We start from the raw sequence: 15,435 nt of genomic DNA, 5'->3' as shown, positions 1-15,435 counted from the left end.
TTTGATTTGATTTGATTTGATTTTTTTTTTTTTTTTTTTTCAAATAAAATGGTATTACTTCCTTATTATTTTTCGATTTTTTTTTTTTTTTTTTTAATATTACAAATTTAATTTTTATTTAATTTTTTTTTAAAAAAATTTTTTATTTATTTATTTATTTATTTATTATTTTTCTTTTATTAAAATAAATGTGTAATGTGTATTATTATTATTATTTATTTATATTTATATGTAAAAAAAAAATGAATGAAAAAAAATTAAAAAAAAAGGTTTATATCACACACGAAAAAAAAAAAAAAAATTTAAAATTTAAAAAATTACAAAATTATAAATAAAAAAAACAATGATGGTGATGATGATAAAAAAAACAAAAAAAAAAAAGTAAATAAATAGATAAATAGAAAAGGGGGTAAATATAAAGGTGTTTATTGAAATAGAGGTTAATTAAATAGAAAAAAAACAAAAAAAAAAAAAGAAAATAATAAAAAAAAAATGATTTAACCCAGTGTAGATTTGTTTTTTTTTTTTTATTTTTTTTTTTATTTTTTTTAATTTTTTTTTTATGAATTAAAAAAAAAAAAAAAAATTTAACGACTTGTTCTACTGGTAAAAAAAAATTTAAAAAAAAAAAAAAAATAAAAAAAAAAAAAAAAAAAAAAATTCCAACGTGGTGCAAATGATTCCAAAGCCATAACGATTAATGGTGTCAAAAGAAATCGAAAAATTTTATTTGTCACATTGAAATTTTATTTACCACATTTTTCAAAAAAAAAAAAAAAATAAAAAAAAAAAATAAAAAAAAATAAAAAGCAAAAAAGAAATTTATTTTCATACTTTAATTACAACTCATCAATCGGGAAAAAAAAAAAAATCGCTTATTCCAAAAAAAAAAAAATAAAACTAAAAAAAAAGATGGCTAAAAAAAAAAATGATTAAAAAAAACAAACATTGAAAAAAAATCACTTGTTCCAAATAAAAAAATTAAAAAAGATAAATTATTATCCTTTTATATATAATCTATTATTAAAGATTATATATAAATGGAAAAATTGAATGATTATATATAAAATCTATTATACAACAATTTTTTTTTAAAAAAAAGAATAAAAAAGAATAAAAAAAAATAAAAAAAAATAAAAAAAATAAAAAAAAAAAAATAATAATAATAATATATAGTTAAAATTAATCCATTTAAATGAATTTCCAAATCTTTTTTTTTGTTTTTTATTTTTATTTTTATTTTTTTTTTTTTTTTTAAATTTTTTCAAATTAACTTTTTTTTCATTTTTTTTTTTTTTCATTTTTTTTTTTTATAATTTTTTAATTTTTTTTTATATATTTATAATATTAAATAATGCAAGACTCTGAACAAATTAAAAATCAGTATATGTCTGTTAGTTTGGATGATATAGTTAAAGCAAATAGGGCAGCAAAAAAGGGAAGAGGATCATTCAATAAAGGGGGTGATAAACCAACTACAACAACCAAAGAATCATCTACCTCACCAAAATTAAATGTATTAGAGACATCACTCGATGATATTGTTAAGTCACAAAAGAAACCATATATTAAAAAATCACAAAATCAACAACACCAACATCAACAATTTAAAGTTACAATCAATAACAACAACAACTACAATAATAATAAATATAATCAACCACATGGTAGCCCACAATTCCAAAATAGAGGGTTATTTAATAGAAATCAACCACAACAACAACAACAATTTGTAAATAGTAATAATAGATTTAATAAAAACAATGTATCACCAAATTATATTAAAAAGTACCCACAATATCATAACAATAGTAGATTAAAGAATATACCAAGAACATCGATTACAGATAGTATAGATCATAAATTTTTCGATCCAAGAGGTATTAGAGACTATAGTCAAGTGAAAAAGCCTACAACTGCATCAATGAACGATAATACTAAAGATAATACCACCAATGGTAACAATAATAGCAATAATGCTGATGATGCCGATGAATTGGAATATGATGAAAAAGGTAATGAACTCAGTTTTAGTGTAAAGGTTGTAAATTTACCAAAAAGTATTATACCTTCCGATATTGCTTATATGTTTGGTGTTATTGGTTCCTTAAAAGATTTTGAATTGGATACAAACAATTCAACTGCTACCGTTATATTTAAAAAGAAAACTCATGCTTTGGCTTCAATTGAAAGATATAGTGGTGTAGAACTTGATGGTTCACTCTTAATCTTATATGAAGCTGAAAATCCACCAAAACAAACTTCACCACCAACTACAACTACTACTACCACTTCTACTACCTCTACCACTACTACCGCTACAACTGAAGAATCAAATGTCGAAACAAACCCAACAACAACAACCTCTGAAGAAATGGAAGATAAGGAAATGGAAGAATAGAAAAAAAAAAAAAAAAAAAAAAAAAATAAATAAAACTAAAAATAAAATACAAATAAAGAATAAAAATAAAAATAAAAAAAGATTTTAAAAAATCAAATCAAAGTTTTGATCTTCCCTTTTGGGAAGAAATAAAAAAAAAAAGTTATTTTTAAATTTTAATTTTTTTTTTTTTTTTTTTTTTTTTTCAATTTTCAATTTTCATTTTTTTTTTTTTTTTTTTTTTTTTTTTTATTTTTTTTAATTTTATTTTCAATTAATTTTGTTCACCTTTGAATTTTTCATTAACTTTTTATTTCTTTCCTATACATTATTTATTTAATATTTATATATATAACAAAAATAAAAAAAAATAAGATAAAATAAAAAATGGAGGATATTTCACTTGATCAATATATAAAAAATAATAAATCAAGCCAAAGTGGTGGTAGAGCCCGTAGATTTAATAATACAGATTCCCCAAAAACTTTTCAAAGAAGAATAAATATTAGAAATAATTTTAAGGTAAAATAATCATAAAAAAAAAAAAAAAATAAATAAATAAAATAATAATAATAAAAAAAAAAAAAAAGTCAATCAATTAATCAATAAATTATTTATCACTTTTTTAAAAAAATAAATAAATAACCAAAATAATAATAATAATAAAATAATAATAAAAAGAATGAGTCATCACCAGTTAAATTTACAGCTAGATTAGATACAACATCAATAAATGGTGGTGGTGGTGGTAGTAGTGGTGGTGGTGGCAGTGGTAGTACAAAACCATTAAGAAGGATACCAGTTAGATCTCATAATACAACCACAACCACTACTACCACATCATCATCATCATCATCATCATCAGCACCACCACCATTAAAGATTACAATTCAAAACAATACAACAACAACTAAAAAAGAGGTAAGAGAAAGACAAGATACTCCATCAAGATTTGATAATAATAATTTACCAAGAATTAGAATTACAAAAACTGTAGATAGAAATTCATCATTATCAAGACCAATAATTAGATCAAGTAGAAATAATTTTGATAGTCGTATCAGTAGTGGTGGTAGAAGTATTAGTAGTAGATATAGTGTTGATAATGGTAGTAGTGGCAGTGGTGGTAGTAGAATTAATATTCGTCGTAATTCATATGATAGTGATCACTCAACTGGTAGTGGTCCAACTCTATTTGAAAGACGTAATAGTGGTGGTGGTGGCTATAATGGACCAACAGGAAAAAGTTTACAATTATTTACAGGTTCAAGATTAAATATTTCAAACCTTCATCATGCTATTAGTGAAGCTGATCTCAAGGTTTTATTCGATTCTTTAGGTGAAATTAAACAAATTAAAATTCATTATGATCATAGTGGTAGAAGTGATGGTACTGGTTATGTCATCTATTCAAGACACAATGATGCAATGGCTGCCTTAAAGAAATACAATGGTGCTCAATTAGATGGTAGAACTTTAAAAATTACAACTGGACCATCTTTACAAGAGGATGTAAGAAAGAATTTTTAATAAATTAAAAAAAAAAAAAAAAAAAAAAAAAATAAAAAATTTGGAGAAAACTTGAAAGTAAATAACTTTTTAAAATTGGTTTTTTTATTTTTTTGGATTTATTCCAAATAATTAAAAAAAAAAAAAAAAAATTTTATTGTATTTTAAAACTATGTATATGCAGTGTATTTTGGTGTGGAAAGAGAGGGGTAAGAAAGCTAAATTTCGAAAAAAATTTCCCTAAAAATAAAAAATATTTATTTATTATAATCATTGTAATGATAATAATAATTATTACATTTACCAAATTTATAACAAAATACTATCAATCTTATTTTTTTTTTAAAATAATAATTGTTCTTTTCTTTTTTTTTTATTATTTCTTTTTTTATTTTTTTTATTTTTTATTTTTATTTTTGTCCAAACTTATAACTCAAGTATTAACCAAATAGTAATAATAATAATAATCCAAATAACAAAAAAAAAAAAAAAAATATCCACTTCACAAACCATATAGTATTGTTGGATATTAGTTTTAATAATAATAATAATAATAATAATAATAATAATAATTAATAATAAAGACCCACAAATAATAAAAAAACAATAATAATAATAATAATGATAATTCAATAAATTAATCAATAAATTTTTATCACATTTTAAAATAATAAATAAATAAATAAATAAATAAATAAATAAATATATTGTAATTTAATGGACCACATTGAAAAAGTTTACAATTATTTAAATTAAACAAATTAAAATTCATTATGACAATAGTGGTAGAAGTGATGGTACTGGTTAGGTCATCTATTCAAGACAAAACGGTGAAATGGCTGCCTTAAAGAAATATAATGGTACTCAATTATATGGTAGAACTTAAAAATTCTGTATTACTTCAATTTTTAATAAATTAAAAAAAAAAAAAAAAAAAAAAATAATAAAAATAAAAAAACAATAAAAAAAATAATAAATAATAAAATAAAATGAAAAATTGAGTTAAACACCAACAATGTTGATTGGATTTTTAAAAAATTGTACGAAAAAAAATTAAAATAAAAAATAAAAAAAATTAATATGGAAAAGAAAAATCTGTCAAAAAATATCTTTTTTTAAAAAATTAAAATATAAAAAAAAAATTTTATTTGAATTTTTTTTATTAAGACCCAAAAGACTAAAAAAAAAAACCATAACAATTTTATTATTTTTATTTAATTTTTTAATTTTTTTTTTTTTTTTTTTTTTTTTCAAAAACCTTTTCTTATTTTCATTTTTTTTTAATTTTTTTTCTTTTCCTATATAAATCAACATTCATATAATAAATAAATTATTTATAATTAAATAAATAATTAAATAAATAAATAAATTTAAATAAATTTTTTTTTATTTTCAAAAAAAAAAAATAAAAATAAAAATTTAAAAAAAGATTTTTTTTTTTTAAACACAATATATTATTTTTATTCACACACAAATTTTCACTGATACACACAAATAATTAGCGCGCAGGTGAGATAAATAAAAATGTCAAAACATAATATAATTGTTGGAGTCGTTACAATTCTCTTTTTAGGAGCAGTCATTGGTTTAAATGTTTATTCATTCTTACCAGATACCAATTGGTATCAATTCACATTCAGTTTAGCATCCTCTATAACTTTTGGTATCAATAGAGGTGGATTAATGGGAGAAGGAGGTAAAAATATTGATTGGAATACAAACTCAAAAACTGAAAATACTCTTTACACTTGTTTTGCCTTTGTAGTTGTATCTTTTGCATTTGTAAGTTAAATATAAAAAAAATAAAAAAAATAAAAAATATCTCCGACAAAAAAAAAAAAAAAAAAAAAAAATCTGAATCAATTGGACCATTAAAATTTTAATTAAAAATATAAATTTAAATATAAAAATTAAACTAACTTATTATTAATCCCTTTTTAAAATATAATAATTAAAAAAAAAAATAAAAAAAAAAAAAAAAAAAAAAATTCCAATTTCTATTTTCAGGCTTGTATTATGCTTTTAATTACATTAGTTGCATTATTCAAACGTGTTCATAAAAAAGGTAGAAAGGCATTATTTGTTATGTCAATCTTGTTATGTATTTTCAATGTACTTTCAACTTTATTATTATTAAGATTAAACAAAGCACTCTGTGAAGATGCCACTGATGGTCTTTCATTACCATTTTCAATGGAGAAAAGTATTCTTGATTCTGGTATCTGTAGTAAATTCAAAGGAAGTGATTCCCTCTTTTCTTGGGGTCCATCCATCGTAAGTATTAATAGTTTTTTTTTTTTTTTTTAAAAAAAAAAAAACACCAACACTAACATATATATATTTTTTTTTTTTAATTAAATTTAGGGTTGGTATTGCTCACTTGCAGCTGCAATTGTCTCATTTATTACTATTTTCTTGACTTCTTCCATCTTACACACTCGTAAATTCGGATATCATGTCATTCACTAAGACTCTTATGAGAGTTTAAAAAAAAAAAAAAAACTGGAAAAAAAAAAAAAAATAATAATAATAAATCATTATTATATTTGTAAACTATAAAAATAAATAAAACAAAACAAAATAAAATAAAATCTTTACTGATAAATATATGTATATATATATATATATTTTTTTTTTTTTTTTTTTTTATTATTTAAATATTTTATCTAATACTTGAAAAAAAAAAAAAAAAAAAAAACCAAACCCAAAATTAAACTGAATAAATTAAATTGGTAAACCCTTTTAAATTTAAAGATGATAGTTTTAATTCGGTTGGAAAGGTTTCGTTTTTTTTTTTTTTTTTTCTAAATTTAATTTTTTTTATTTATTTTCCCGCGGTTTTTAATTTTATTTAATTTTTTTTTTTTTTATATTTTTTTTTTTTTTTTTTCATGAATTTTTTTTTTTTTTTTTTATCTTTTTAATTTTTTTTCTTTTCCGAAAACATCACCACACCAAATTTATATATATATATATCTAAAAAAAATGTTTTGGGGTATTGAAATTAGTAAAGTTCCAGTTAAATTTACACCAGCTTTTGACCTTCACATTACAACAGCATGTTTATCAGCTGTTGCCAAAGATACTGGTCGTAATGTATTACAAGTTAAATATGATGGCAAAACATACAGTCTTTGTTCATTAAAATTAAATGCAACTGAACACAGTGTTTTAGATACCAATTTTGAAGAAGGTAAAGAAGTTGAATTCTCTGTCAGTGGTAATAACACTATCTGTTTAACTGGTTATTTTGTTGATTCAATGTTTGGTGATGATGAACATGGTGAAGATGAAGATAATGAAGAAGAAGAAGGTGAAGAAGGTGAAGATGAAGAAATGGAAGGTGAAGACGAAGATGAAGATGAAGAAGATGAAGATGAAGAAGATGAAGATGAAGAAGAAGAAGACGATGAAGAAGATGATGAAATTAATAAAGAATTAGAAAGACAAATTTTAGAACAAGCTTTAAAGAGAAAAGCTCAAATTGAAGCCGACAAAAATAAACAACAAAAAAAACCAAAACAAGAAGAGCCAGTAAAACAAGTTACTCCAGTCAAACCAACTGCTCAAGCTGCTAAACCAACTGCTGCCACTACCACCACCACCACTACCACTACCACCACTCCAACTAAACAAACTACACCAGCTAAACCAGCTGCTAAACCAGTCACTCCAACCAAACCAGTCACTCCAACTAAACCAGTTGAAGCTGCTGTTGTTGAAAAGAAGAAACCAACTTCATCAGTTGTCACATTACCAAGTGGTTTACAATATGAAGATTTAGTCGTTGGTTCTGGTCCATCACCAAAGAGCGGTAAAAAGGTTGGTGTCAAATACATTGGTAAACTTACTAATGGTAAAACTTTTGATTCCTCCCTTCGTACTCCATTCACTTTCCGTATTGGTATCAGAGAAGTCATCAGGGGTTGGGATATCGGTGTTGCCTCAATGAAAGTTGGTGGAAAGAGAAGATTAACAATTCCAGCTGATTTAGCCTATGGTAGATCTGGTGCCCCACCATCAATTCCACCAAATGCTACTTTAATCTTTGATGTCGAATTAGTATCATGTGCTCAATAAATTAATTAATAACAAAATTAAAATTAAAATAAAAAAAAAATAAAAAAAAAAATAAAATAAAAAAAAAAAGTAAAATATTTTTAATTTATTTAATATAACCTTCTATATATATATAGTATTTTTATTATCATTTTTTTTTTAATTAATAAGATAAAATAAAAAATAAAAAAAAAACAATAATAAAATTTAATTATTTAATTATCTATACAATTTTTTTATTTTTTTAATTTTTTTATTATTATTATTATTATTATTATTATAATTTAATTTACGATTATAATTGAACTTAAATTTGGTTGGGATTGATGTTGTAATGATAAAATATTTCTAGCTCTTTCTTTTGATTTTGATATATTATTTTCATAAATTGAAGCACCTTTTCCAATGGCTTTACCTTGTTTTTGCATCATTTCGTTATTTAATAATTTTCCTAATCTTTCTTTAATTCTTCCTTTTACCATTTCTTCTAATTTTGTTGATCTTACAGGTCTTGGTTCAAACATATCATTTAGTTCTTTAAAGTCAATATTTGTTGTTTCTTCGTTTTGTTGTTTCTTTGAATAGGAATTTAATAAATTTGGACAACTCTTTGATTGATATCCATTATTTGAAATTATACCATTTTTCCAATTATTTATTTTATTATTTTTATTATTATTTTTAATATTATTATAATTATTATTATTATTATTATTATTGTAATTATTATTATTTAAATCTAATGGATAAGAGAATCTCCATTGATTACTATTATTATCAAAAATTTTATTATTATTATTTTCAATTAAATGTCCTAATGAAGGACATGAATTTTGTATATTATTATTTAATGGTGTTGTGATATTATAAGACATTTTTTTTTTATTATTTTTTTTTTTTTTTAAATAATTGTATTATCGATAAATATATTTATTTAAAATGATTATATAGATTTTATAAATAATTTCTATTATTGGTTATTTGTTTAATTTTTTATTTAATATGTAGAGAATTAAAATAACAATTTTATTTATTATTATAATTTAAATGATAGTTTTATTTACTTAAACAAAAAAATAAAATTTTTTTAATAAAAAAATAATGTTTAAAAAATTTAATTTTTTTTTTTTTTTTTTTTTTTTTTTAAATTGTTTTTTTATTTGTTTTAAACAAAATAAATTAATTTGGGGTTGTTTTTTTATTTTATTATAATTATTGTTATTTAATTATTTTAAAATGGTTTAATAATAGGGGTAAAATAAAAAGTGGTGAATTTAAACTAATTTGATAAAATGTTTATAAAAATATTTCCTCTATTTTTTTTTTTTTTTTTTTTTTTTTGGTTAAGTATAGGGGTGGGGGTGTGTACGATTCGTTTTTGTTTTGTTTTTGTTTTTTTTTTTTAAAAAAAATAGTAATTTCTGATGATAAAACTTTAAAAGGATATATATAATATTTTCTACACTTTAGTATTAATATTTTCAATAACCTTTTTTTATTATATTGTTATAATTGAATAATAAAATTAATTATAATTATAATATAATAATATTAATAATAATATTAAGATATATTTTATATTTTTTTTTTTTTTAATGCTTTAGAATATTTTTTTTTTTTTTATTTATTGTGTCTTTTTTTTATTGTTTCTTTTTTAATTCCTTATTTTTTTATTTAATTTTTTATTTATATTATTTTATTATTAATTATTTTTTTTTTTTTTTTTTTTTTTTTTTTTTGGTGTCTTTGAGTAATTGAAAAGATTTATTAAATATATTAAAAATTAAAAACAAATAAATAAATTGTGGGTTTTTCAGACATATAAATGGGTAATTATTTTTTTCAATATAAAACTTCATTACCACCTAAAATGGAAAAACACCCCTGTTTTTATTAAAAATGGTAGTAATAATTTAAATTTAATTAAATAAATAATAAAATAAAAAAATAAATAAAAAAAATAATAAAAATAATAAAAAAATAACACCAATTGGGGAATAACATCATTTGTGTGCACTTTCAATTAATTTATTTTTATATGGATGACAACACTTGGATTTTTTTTTTTTTAATTAGTTTTTTTTGCCTAACGTCCTAAAATAAATGATAGCATATATCTGAGAAAAAAATAGATTAAATTCGATCGATTAAGAAAAAAAAAAAAAAAAAACAATTAATTAATTTTAATTACTAAAAAAAAAAAAAAAAAAAAAAAAAAAAAAAAAAAAAAAAAAAAAAAAAAAAAAGAAATAATAAAATAATAATAATTAAAAGTAAAACTTTATTTGTTTTTTTTTTTTTTTTTTTTTATCTTTTTTTTTTTTTTTTTTATTAACGTTTTTATATTTTTTTTTTATTATATGTATATTTTTTTTTATTTATTTTTTTATGTAGCATTTAATATTATGATTTTTTTTTAACCTTTTGATTAACATAGTAGATTTCTTATATAAACACAAATGAGGTCTTTTTGATTTTTTTAATTTTTTCCCATTTAATCAGAATAAATTTTTTTTATTTTTAATTTTTTTCTTTTTTTATTTTTTTATTTTTTTTTTTTTTTTTTTTTTATTTATTTTTTATTTTTTTTTTTTTTTTTTTTTTTATTTTTTTATTTTTTTTTTATGTAAATACAATAAACTCTTAATTATTTTGGTTCTGTTATCTAATTTATTTTCCTATATTATTTTTTTAATTATTTTTTTTTTTTTAAATAATATAATTTTTTTTTTTTATTATTTTTTTTTTTTATTATTTTTTTTTTTATTATTTTTTTTTTTTTTTTTTTTTATATACACCTTTTTTTTCAAAATTAACACACTTGTATAAAAACATTCAAATAATGGAACTCAATAATATAGTATCATTTTTTTTACCTCGTGATGTTTTTCAAATTAAAATTAGGGATCAAAGATTGAAAGAAAACAGAACAAAGATTATATTACTTGCAAATCATTAATTATAAAAACAAGAAATCAAAAATAATTTTTGGTTATGTAAATAAGAAAAACAATATGTTGTAAATAAGAATTTAAATTGTAAATAATAATAATAATTATAAAAAAAAAAATAAAAAAACAAAAATAAAAAAAAAAAGAAAAATATTTAAGGTTTATCCCAAATAAATGTATCCAATGTAATTCCAAGATAATACAGAAAAATCCAAAAAAACAAAAAAAAAAAAAAAAATAAAAAATAAAAAAATAAAAATAAATAAAAGGTTTTTTTTTTGGCATTAAGAAAATGCACTCTAATCATTCATTTGTTTAATTTAATTTATTTTTATTTTTATTTTTTATTATTATTATTATTTTTTTCATTTTTATTATAATATAAAAAAAAGCAAAGAAGAAAAAAAAAAAAAAAAAAAAAAAAAAAAAAAAAAACTTCCCAATAATTTTTTATTAGGATAAGACACAACAGATACAAGCTCTATTATTATTTTTTTGTGGGATAAGTTTTTTTTTTTTTTTTTTAAACCCACCATTAAACTCTTTGATAAGGGTGTACTTTTTATTTTTATTTTTATTTTAATTTTTATTTTTATTTTTATTTTTGGTTTTTTTAATTTTTTTTTTCATTAATTTAAAAAAAAAAAATTTCAAAAAAAAAAAAAAAAAAAAATTTAATTTTTAAAAAATAAAAATAAAAAGACAACATAAAAAAATTAAAAATTAAGAAAAAAAAAAAAAAACAAAATAAAAAAAATAAACCAAATCAAGCCAAATCAAACTCAAACTTTAACCAAACCAATAAATGGAGAACACTACAAGTTCACCAAATGGTAAAAGAATGAGTGGTAGGTCATCAAAAAGTAGTAATAGTAAAAAGATTAGTAGCATTAAATCAAGTTCTAGTCCGACAACAACAACAACAACACCAACACCAACAACAACACCAACACCGATAACAGCAACTAATGATCATGGTACACGTGAAGAAGAAAATTTGTTACCTATAAATATAGAAAATAGTACGACAGCAAAAACTGATTTATCACCAAGTACGAATGGAAATGGTCTAGTAAATGGCCACCAAACTCAACCCACCACAACTGTTGAACTATCAAATTCAACACCAATATCATCTCCAACTAAAACAACACCAATACCAGCAACACCAATATCAACATCAATAACAATAACAACAAATGGTAGTAGTAGTAATAGTAATAGTGACGATAAGAATACTACTCCAACAACGACAGTACTTACACAAACAACAAAAAGTACAAAATCATCAAAGAAATCAATATCATCATCATCCTCTTCTTCTTCATCACACTCTAGATCTAGGTCAAGATCATCAGATGGTAAACATAGTAAAAAGTCATCAAAGAGGCCAAGTAAGGATAAAAAGTCTGAAAGACATTCAAGATCAAAATCAAGATCAAGGTCAAGATCGGCATCATCCTCAGAATCATCATCCTCATCATCATCATCATCATCAGACTCTTCAAGATCAAGATCAAGATCAAAAAATTCTAAACATAAAAAGAGTAGTAGTAATGGTAACAACAACACAAATCAAACAACATCAGCAATTCCAACTACATCAACGACACATAAAAATAGTAGGTCAAGATCAAGGTCAAGATCAAAATCAAGGGATAGAAAGAAATCACATTATAATAATAATAATAATAATAGTAGTAGTAGTAATAATAACAAATCATTAACATCAAAAGATAAGCGAAGATCAAAGAGTAGATCAAGATCAAAATCAAAATCAAAATCAAGGTCAAGATCAAGAACAAAATCAAGGTCAAGATCAAGGGATAGAAAACGTAGTGATAGGTATTATAGACGTCGTAGTAGTTATAATTCATCAGATGTTGGAAGTGATAGTAGAAGATCTTCAAAAAAGTTTAGAAATAGATCAAGTAGATCAAAGAGTAAAAGTAGATCACGTTCAAGAAGCAGTGGTAGAAAACATAAATCAAGCAGGTCACGTTCAAGAAGTACCACTAAAAGTAATAGAGATACTAAAAGTAGTAGAATGGATATTAGTAGATCACGTTCAAGAAGTAAATCAGCTGGTGCTGGCGGAAGAAGGAGAGATAGATCACCAAAACGTACTAAAACAACTGATAGAAGTAAATCAAGATCAAGATCAAATAGTAATGGAAGATCAAGAAAAAAAAGAGGTAGATCAAGAGATAGAAGTAGAAGTCTTTCTTCAAAAAGAAAATCATCTGGTTGGGATAATCTCCCAAGTGAATCTTCAAATTGTAAGTTCTTCGCCATAGTCTCTCTTTTAATTATTAGTTTTATTTTCATTAATAATAGCAAAGATATGGGCAAAGAGGAGAGAGAGAGAGAATTAAAAGTGATTTGTTTTTTGCTTTATATTTTCTTTTTTTTATTCATATTAATATTTGATATCAATGTTTTTATTTTTTATTTTTTTAATTTTTATTTCTCTCTTTTCTTTTTTTTATTATTATTTTTACAATTTTATTTATCTCCTTTCTTTATTATTATTTTTTTTTCCACTTTTTTATTTTTTTCCACTTTTTTATTTTTTTTCCCACTTTTTTATTTTTTTCCACTTTTTTTTTTTTTTTCCACTTTTTTTTTTTTTTTTCCACTTTTTTTTTTTTTTTTCCACTTTTTTTTTTTCCCAACTTATTAAAGTAATTGATAATAGGGTATTAATTTTTTTTTTTTTTTTTTTTTTTTAGCTGAAAATAAGAATACAACATTGCAAGCCTCTCCTACAATAACAACTTTTACAGTAAAACCAAGTGAGAATCCTATTTCATCACCATCATCTCAATTTAAACCTCAAATTGGTGCACCAGTTATACAAACAGCAACACCACTTCAACAACCACCACATCAATTACATCATCACCAAACACAAATTTTTTCATCAATACCGACATCTCCATCAACAACAATTATTCAACCAACAACAACAACAACACCAATACCACCAACATTAAATCAATCAACATCACAAGATCAATCTAGGATTTATGTTGGTAGTTTACATTTTAGTTTAACAGAAGATGTTATAAGAGCAACATTCTCTGTGTTTGGTAATATAAAATCACTTGCTTTAGGTAAAGATGCAAGTGGAAAATCTAAAGGATATGCATTCATAGAGTATGATAATCAAGAATCAGCGGCAAAAGCATTACAAAGTATGACAAACTATGTAATGTGTGGAAGAGCTATAAAAGTGGCCCGTCCTTTTACTGGGACTGGAAGCCATCAACAACAACAACAGCAACAACAACAACAGCAACAACAACAAATATTATTATCACCAAACCACCAACAAATTCAACCCCCTGTACAGCAACAACAACCACAACAACAACAACAACAACAACAACCATTACAAATTCATCACCAATCACTTTTACCACATCACACACAACAACCACAGCAGCAACAACAACAACAGCACCCAATTTTATCACAATCTCATCATCCACCTCAACATCCAACACCAGATGTTCCAAAGCCAAATGAATCAGCTCCACCAGTTCCAATTAATGAAGCAAGCAGAATATATATCGGTTCAATTAATTGGAATGTTACTGAAGATCAAGTTAGAAGTATTTTTAGTCAATTTGGAAGAGTCATTTCTTGCTTTTTAATGGTATGTTAATATTATCATTGTTATATTATTATTTATACATTTGTTAATTTTCTTTTTTTTTTTTTTTTTTTTCTAGCAAAATGCAGACACAGGTAAACATAAAGGTTTTGGATTCGTTGACTTTGAATTGAAGAAATCTGCCGATGATGCAATTGCTACTATGAATGGATTTGAGTTATTAGGTAGATCAATTAAGGTTGGCAGACCCACAAAAAGTTCGAACAATAATAATAACAATAATAATAGTATTAACAATAACAACAACACCAATAATAATAATAATAACAATAATATTAATAATAATATTAATAATAATAATAATAATAATAACAATAATAATAACACTAACACTAATAATAATAATATTAATAATAATAACAACAATAATATTTTCAATAATGGTAATATTGTTGATAAAACAACATTTTTAGAGAATGAGCCATCCTTAACCTCTGAGCAAAGAATTCAACTAACACAAAAACTTTTGGGAAGTGATACAACTCAACCATCAGTAAGTAATATTACTTATTCTTCTTTTTTTAAAAAAAAAGTATATTTAACCAATCCCTTTTTTTTTTTTTTTTTTCAATCATAGAGATGTTTAGTTTTAAAGAATGCAGGATCACCAGATGATATAGACTCATCATTTGAAGATGATATTAGATCAGGATGTAATGAATTTGGTGAAATTGAAAAGTTAGTTATTAAATCTGATAGTCAAAGTGTAAAAGTATATATTTTATTTAAAGATCTTTATTCTGGCATGGCTTGTCAGTCAAAATTAAATGGAAAATATTTTAGTTATCATTGCATTAAAGCAGAATTCTATGACGTACACTTATTTAACAAAGATGTATTTGTGTAAAAAAAAAAAA

General features: G+C 21.7%; 6 protein-coding genes across 6 annotated transcripts; 5 read left to right on the top strand and 1 right to left on the bottom strand.

Moving 5' to 3' along the window:
• Positions 1-1,354: 1,354 nt before the first annotated feature.
• DDB_G0285363 (hypothetical protein) lies at positions 1,355-2,401 on the top strand (the record flags this gene model as incomplete). Its single annotated transcript, XM_633175.1, has 1 exon — positions 1,355-2,401. The coding sequence occupies one exon, from the start codon at positions 1,355-1,357 to the stop codon at positions 2,399-2,401; it is 1,047 nt and encodes a 348-aa protein (XP_638267.1).
• A 366-nt stretch (positions 2,402-2,767) lies between these two features.
• DDB_G0285361 (RNA-binding region RNP-1 domain-containing protein) lies at positions 2,768-3,910 on the top strand (the record flags this gene model as incomplete). Its single annotated transcript, XM_633174.1, has 2 exons — positions 2,768-2,902; positions 3,062-3,910. 2 exons carry the CDS (start codon positions 2,768-2,770, stop codon positions 3,908-3,910), a joined length of 984 nt encoding a protein of 327 aa, XP_638266.1.
• A 1,503-nt stretch (positions 3,911-5,413) lies between these two features.
• DDB_G0285359 (hypothetical protein) lies at positions 5,414-6,358 on the top strand (the record flags this gene model as incomplete). Its single annotated transcript, XM_633173.1, has 3 exons — positions 5,414-5,671; positions 5,897-6,163; positions 6,254-6,358. The coding sequence occupies 3 exons, from the start codon at positions 5,414-5,416 to the stop codon at positions 6,356-6,358; spliced, it is 630 nt and encodes a 209-aa protein (XP_638265.1).
• Positions 6,359-6,874: 516 nt separating this feature from the next.
• Positions 6,875-7,969, top strand: DDB_G0285357 (FKBP-type peptidylprolyl cis-trans isomerase; the record flags this gene model as incomplete). Its single annotated transcript, XM_633172.1, has 1 exon — positions 6,875-7,969. The coding sequence occupies one exon, from the start codon at positions 6,875-6,877 to the stop codon at positions 7,967-7,969; it is 1,095 nt and encodes a 364-aa protein (XP_638264.1).
• A 263-nt stretch (positions 7,970-8,232) lies between these two features.
• DDB_G0285355 (hypothetical protein) lies at positions 8,233-8,823 on the bottom strand (the record flags this gene model as incomplete). The annotated part of the gene is made up of 1 exon (XM_633171.1): positions 8,233-8,823. One exon carries the CDS (start codon positions 8,821-8,823, stop codon positions 8,233-8,235), a length of 591 nt encoding a protein of 196 aa, XP_638263.1.
• A 2,881-nt stretch (positions 8,824-11,704) lies between these two features.
• On the top strand, positions 11,705-15,425 carry DDB_G0285403 (RNA-binding region RNP-1 domain-containing protein; the record flags this gene model as incomplete). Its single annotated transcript, XM_633170.1, has 4 exons — positions 11,705-13,178; positions 13,632-14,560; positions 14,637-15,071; positions 15,156-15,425. The coding sequence occupies 4 exons, from the start codon at positions 11,705-11,707 to the stop codon at positions 15,423-15,425; spliced, it is 3,108 nt and encodes a 1,035-aa protein (XP_638262.1).
• Positions 15,426-15,435: the final 10 nt, after the last annotated feature.

The sequence above is a fragment of the Dictyostelium discoideum genome (assembly GCF_000004695.1).
Source record: "Dictyostelium discoideum AX4 chromosome 4 chromosome, whole genome shotgun sequence".
NCBI lineage: Eukaryota > Evosea > Eumycetozoa > Dictyosteliales > Dictyosteliaceae > Dictyostelium > Dictyostelium discoideum.
This window is presented reverse-complemented; position numbering and strand designations above follow the sequence as displayed.